This window comes from Scatophagus argus, chromosome 22 (genome assembly GCF_020382885.2).
Source record: "Scatophagus argus isolate fScaArg1 chromosome 22, fScaArg1.pri, whole genome shotgun sequence".
NCBI lineage: Eukaryota > Metazoa > Chordata > Actinopteri > Scatophagidae > Scatophagus > Scatophagus argus.
The window spans coordinates 14,602,665-14,609,415 of record NC_058514.1 but is presented as its reverse complement, the minus strand read 5'-3'; the positions used below and the strand labels follow the sequence as shown (position 1 = coordinate 14,609,415).

Genomic DNA, 6,751 nt, shown 5'->3' with positions numbered 1-6,751 from the left:
TCCTACTGTGAGACTCACCTGGAGCCTCATCGGAGAATCCCAGGACTGAAAAGACATCAGCTGATTGATCCTGTGGAGAACCTAGAAAGGAGGATGTGTAAGAAACATGATAGACCTTTGGACCTGTTCTGTGAGACTGACCAAAACAGATCACAAGCTTCATCACACTGTCACTTTGGAAGGAGAATTCGAAAGAAAGAAAACTGAGTTGCGAAAGACAGAGACTGAAGTTCAGCAGATGATCCAGGAAAGACGGCTGAAGATTCAGGAGATCAGACAGTCGGTGAAGCTCAGTAAAGAAGACTCAGACAGAGAGACAGCAGTCAGGGAGAGAGTCGAGTCAAAACACTGTGCCCTGGGAATGGTTATTAAGAAATGAAAATGAAAACAGAGCTCTTGCTGGACCTTCAGTCCGATCTTAACTCTGGTTCACCGACTGTAACTTCACTGAGAAACTCTATCCGTACTTCAGTCCGTGTCCCAGATGGAGAAACTCCCACCATCTGGTCATCTCTTCCGTCACTCGCATGCATTAGACTTATCAGATTTGCAAGCAGCTCTCTCTTTAACACACACAGGCAATGGAAATCATTACTCTGGTAATCTTTTTTTTTTTTTGTACTTTAGCTTTAACCATGTTTCCATTAACTTATTTTGTGCATTTTGAAGTACTGCATAAGAAAAGGTTGATGGAAACAGCAAAATAAAATCCTCAATTTTGAGAGTTCGTGAATTTAAAGGGAAGGGGTCAAAAGGAAAGAAACACCTTTTATGAGTAAGTTCTGACATAACAAACACTTAAGTCACATGACTGTTAAGCTGACTGTGTGTGTTTGTGCTGTTTGTGTGCTGTTTCTCAGAGAGAAGTTGTTCCTGCTCTAGCAGCTAGGATAATAAAACCTCACAACGGTTGGGTTTAGGCACCAAGACTTCTTATTGATTGATCAGAAAACATCTCAGTGGTGGGGGCAGGGGGTTGGGGTTGAGTGTGTGGTATAGTAAAGTGTAGTCTGTGAGACTGCAGCTGGACTGAACATTTCAACAGCCACTGTTTCACCTGAATGTTTAAGTTTTGTTGAATGATAAAGCAACTCTTAACAAATGCTATTTTAAACAATTATTCAGCTATATCCAATGTACAGTATAATTTTTGATTTTTCATCCCTTGGTCCCTCCTTTCCTTCCTTTCTTGCTTGATTCCTTGTTCTGTTAGCTTCTGATTCTTCTAGCTCTCTGCCTCTTTTCTTTATTGCCTGTCACATTCTTTCCCTCCTGCCTTCCCTTTCTCCCTCCTCCTCCTTTCAGTTTTTTCTTGTTTTCCTTGTTGTACTCTCACCTTTCCTGAGCCTCCGTAGCAGCACCGGGGTGTTGATGCAAAGCAGCAGAGCGAAGAAGGGAAGGGACAGACTGGGGATTGATATCAAATGTTTTGTTGTTATCTGAGACGGACAGGAAGGACTGTTCTGCTCTATCAACCTTTATTAACGTCCTTGCCTGAGGAGATGACACGGGGCAGAGCTGGAAAGTAGTTTCAGAGAGCAGTCTGCATAATCTTGGGCTCCCTTTCACTTTCACTTTCAAAGACTTTCACTGGGGTGAAATTTAATGACAGTGGTTGAGTGTTATTCCTGGTCCAGTTTCTTGTTTAAAACACAAGTATGTAACACACCAAATGTCCCATTTCTTAAAATTAGCTGTATTTTAATCTTGTCCTTTGTACAGGGCATAACATGGGTAACATTTTTCCATCGTGCAATTGTAGTCTTCTAACTTTTGTTAAAGTAACAATTAGGGTTTAGGGTTCGTTCAAGGGCACTTAATAACAACTCTAGCAGCTGTTTAAGTGCCCTAAAACAATTGCTGCTCCATAGACATGAAACATGCAGCTTCAACCCTCTGTAACCTCCAGCCCACCAGGTGGTGAACTGGATGTATGTGGTCAGAGCTGAATGTAGACGTGTGTGTGTGTGTGTGTGTGTGTGTGTGTGTGTGGTTCAGAGCATCACAGTTAATCAGCACTAACCAACCACTTACAAGCTGGAAGAAGCCTCCACACCTCCCTCTAATGGTGGATGAGCTGTATTACACTGAACCAATAAGAATCATGCAAAGTTTCAGTTTTAGCTTAGCTTGATTTAATCCATCATTAGATGATCAATGCTCAGTTCATTATTGCAATTTGTGATTTACTAGTATTTTACTTGTTTTAGTTTATTATGGCCAATACATAATTAATGGAGCCAATACATGTATGTATGTATTTTCATTCTCAGATTGCATAAATGTAATATTTTTTTCAGGAAAGTTGGAAATCATTTTAACTTATATGTACTTTTAGAATTTAAAGTTGTAGGAATTAGACCATCTGCATTTGCACCAAAAGAAGAGAAATAAATGTAAGACTTACTTTATGTTTTATGTTAAATACAGTATAGTGTGAATGTGCTTGGTCATGGTCATTCAGTTACTCCTCAACTGGAAAAGATACAATTATTTATGTGATTAGTAAATGAATTAAATAAAACAGATTTGAATTCCCTTTGTCCCATTTTTCTGTCTCATACACATTATAGTCATTCCATGTGTCAGGGCTGTTTCAGTTTGCTTTCATTTTATCTTGTCAATGTTTCTTTTGTTTGGTTTTGCTGTGATTTTCTCCAACCCAGTTAAAGTGGCATGTCTCCACTTCCTTTGACATTAACTGCACTTTTCAGTCATTTGATACTTTGTCTACATTTTGGTTTAAAGTCTGTCAGTGGGGTTTTTACAGCAAAAACAGACAAAAAAGCCAGCAGGATGTCATCTTTTTTTTTTATTCTTTGTTATGTTACATGTGACCACAAACTTCAGGGAAGTTATAGTTGCCATGGACATACGATAAATATATTCAGGTACTCAGATAGGCAAAAGGGTAGGTGAATGTGTGGGGGTAATAAGGGGAGAGGGGCAGTTGACATTGACAGTGTGCACAAGTTGAGGACAGTCACTTGTGGAGTAAAGCCAACCGTGTGTGGCTTAACAACAAGAAAATAGTGACCTAATGCTACAAGCAGAAAATATAATAAACATAAACCAACATAGAAAAGAGGAATAAATAAAATGTATTAGTTTACAGATACAACAACAACAGAGAGCAAAGATGTTTAGTTCCCTCTGAATTTGGTGTGTGAGAGAGCGAGAGAGGGACAAGGACGACAGTGGAGAGGAGTGGTCTCCCTCCCTCCCTCCCTCTCCTGTGGCAGGAATCAGCATCCGGAAACCTATGGGAGAGTTACTATGGCGACACTTCAGTAGGGGAAGGCAGGAGGGTGGGGTGGCGAGCTGCGGAGCAGGAGCCAGACTCGTTTCTATGGCTTCGTATGGCACGTCCCCACTAAAGCACTACAGTGACTACAGCCGCCACCAGGTCCTAGTCCAAGTCCAGGTCCAAGTCCTCCCATCAATCCTTTTATTCAACATCTTTCCCTTCTTTATTGATTCAGCTTGAGACTAGGACTCTGGCTAGGTCTGTATGCTCCATACCACACCCACCACACCCCTGCTGACCTCCTCTCAGTTCCGTTAACTCCCCTTCATCTACCCCCTCCCCAGCCTGACTCTAGAAGGCACTGGTATATACTTATTTATCCACATTCTAACATCTGGATTCTCTATTTAAGATGAGTGATCGAGGCAATGAGGATACACAAAAGTACATGTACAAATACACACGGGCCAGCCGGGTAGCTTGTGGGGGTACATCTGGCTCCCGACGATGCTACTAGTTTTTCCTCATATCTGTGTTAGCGTTAAGTTTTCATTGCGCAACAGTCTGCTGACGGCGGAGGCAATCAGATATGTAAACTTCGACAAGGCTAACATCATGACAGGCAAAGAGATATACAAAATCAATATTCAGATACGGTCCACATGTGGTTTCGTTTTTGAATTGCCTCAATTAGTCCTTGTTTACATTTTAGGAGAAATTCCTGACAGACTATGCGGTAAAAAGGTCAGGTCAAGGTTTAATATGCTGCCTTCATCCTTGCTTGGTAAGGGGGAAAAAGATACAAGATCCAAATTAACCTTTCAATACAAAACCTAGATACTGGGACCACCCTTTGTTTTTCTGTGTAACAAACACAGCCCTTAAATTCAGTGAGTCCTCATAAGTCATAGTCCTCTTAGGCCAGTAGACTTTCAAGGTATTAAGTTGGCCATTTTGCCCTGGACTTTGTTATCCATCATTCTGTTTCTGAAACTTTAAAATTTCAAAATACCTGTTTCCAACAAGGAAGGCAACAGATTCTTGGAACAAGAATGTACAATAACTACTCACATAAGTTCCAATAAGTTAATTGTGCATCTGCTGCTGAAGGACAGCAACCTCTTAAGACCATATGGATACATTTTCACTGGGAATCTAACTTCATGCCCCAATTAATCTCATTTTTTTTGCCCATGTCCATGTGTATCTACAGAGCAGTTGACAGGGAGACACACAAGGCTGAAAAGACTGGCTTGTGCACAGAGTGCGGGAGTGTCTGTATTGTGAACCTTGGTGTCAAAATGCCACGCGCTACTCGCGAGGAAAGAGTCATCCCGTTGGATATTTACACAGTGAACGGGGCCGACTCCTACTCTACACACTGAGTTTGGCTGGTACTTGCGAACAATTGGAATGGTTACTATGGTGATAGTAGTAATTAGAAAAAGTCTATCTCCTTCTCTGACTAATAACTTACTAACGTGTCTATTCTAGTTTTCCAGGTGAACAGCTGAGGTGCAAAAACACTGGAAGAATGACTCATGTTCTGAATTTGACTTTGCGATCATTGTGCTGAAGTAAGGGGAGTGTTAAGGGTTTTCTCTTTCATGGCTTGGTCTGGAGTCTGCTTTGATATATGGAGACCATTTCTTAAACCTGATGGTCAAAATACCTATCTACATGGTTAGGGAAGCTAGGTGAGAAGATGGATACCATTCTGTTTGTACAGTAAATATGAAGCTACAGACAGCAGCCGGTTGGCCTTGCTTAGCATAAATACTTTGAGCAGCCAGCCTGGATCTGTCCAAAGGTAACAAAATCCACATTCCAACACCTCTAAAGCTCAGAAATTAACGCGTTTCATGTAATTTCTTTACAAAAACTCAAGAGTAAAACTGACAGATTGTGATTTTGCAGTTGTTGTGGTTTGTTCTAGACAAGAGAGACACTCACTTCTGCTGCTAGCATAAAAGGCTTGCAATTATGACAAGAAACAGCCCTGGACACCTTTCTTTAAACCCATAAGTGTTGCTTTTACACTTTGTTTTGAGTATAGATTAAACCAATGAGCTATAACGTGAATTACTGAGCTTTAGAAGTCGCTTTAGGTGGACTTTGTTATGATTAGACAGAACCAGGCGAGCTGTTTTCCTTTATGCTAAGCTAAGCTAACCGGGTACTGACTGTGTTAAATGGACACGTAAGAGAGTGATATTAATCTTATCATCTAACTCACAGCAAATAAGCAAATAAGCATATGTCCATTCCTTTAACTTGCACTATGTTAAGTCTTGATGACTTTGACTAAAAACATATGAAGTCCCTTTGCCTGCAGAAATTTTAAAAGTAGTTTGATGTCCACTTGAGCGCAAGTCTTAATAAAACTGATGACCCAATGAAGAACATAAACTGATGTTTCCAGTGCATTTGTGCCTGAAGATAAAATAGTGTGCCTAACACATGTCCTAATCCTGTCTGTACATGCTACCTACAGTATACAATAACATTGAGTCAAACATTTGACTTTTTTCTGGAAACAATAACATTGTATGCAAAATGTGAAGTTTTATTATACAGCAGAAATTATAGCTTCTGTTCCTTTTGACATGTCACTTGTGTTATTTGTCTTCCTTGCCCATTTCCAAGTGTGGAAACCCCAGCCAATATGAAAGATAAAAAAATAAAAGTCACATAAATTGGACCACTTTGTTTTTCCTCTCTCTCATCATCACTTTTTGTCCCAAGCAGACCTCTTTTCATGGACACACCAGGCCAAGAAACAAAACAATAAAAAAAAAAAAAAAATTAAAATTAAAGTTGTGTCATTTTTTATTTTTTAATATGTGTGACCATCTGAGTCACGGTACTCATCTCCAAGTTAAAAGGTTCCCTGTCATTTGAGGTGAAATGTGAACGGAGTAATTTCACTCCGAAAAGACTAAATAAGCAACAGCTAAAAAAACAAGAAAAAAAAAAGCTGCTGTCTTTGCCTCTTAGATCCAGGCAAATCAGTAAGATCCAGAGTGGCAGTCAACTTCATCACACCAAAATATCATCTCCAGAAATCTCTCCTTATCGCCGCTCCCCTCCGCTTTGAAATCTGTGGTTCTCCCCAGCATTTTGGAATGGACTGGTTAAAAATAAGTTTTTAAAAAGTCTCTATTTGTGTGGAAGCCTCCACTTTCCTGGACGTGTGTGGCTGGATTTAATAAAGACAGACGAAGAGGAGACTGTTGTAGTCACTTATTGTAAGAGGTCAAAGTTCTAAGTCCCCCACTGTGACACCTTATGTTCAGAGAGTGTGGGAGTGTGTTTGTATGTGTGAGGGCGTCACTCTCTCCGTGGGGTGTGGCTGCTACTTGAAGACATAGTTGATCAGGACCTGAAGGAAGATGAGAAAAACAATGATGACGTAGTCGCGCTGCTGGAGGAAAGAGCTGCCCTCCGCCCGGCCTGCCGCACGACTCCGCAGCACACTGATGCTCCTACAAACACAAAGGAAAC

At 40.7% G+C, this 6,751-nt stretch overlaps 1 protein-coding gene across 6 annotated transcripts in view; it reads right to left on the bottom strand.

The window, feature by feature from the left end:
* Positions 1–2,792: 2,792 nt before the first annotated feature.
* osbpl8 (oxysterol binding protein-like 8) overlaps positions 2,793–6,751 on the bottom strand; it is an 84,312-nt gene continuing 80,353 nt past the window's right edge. For all 6 annotated transcript variants that reach the window (XM_046379731.1, XM_046379733.1, XM_046379732.1 and 3 more), the window contains one exon: positions 2,793–6,732. In XM_046379731.1, coding sequence (XP_046235687.1) covers positions 6,603–6,732 — 130 coding nt within the window. In that variant the 3' untranslated portion in view covers positions 2,793–6,602. The remainder of the gene's footprint in view (positions 6,733–6,751) is intronic.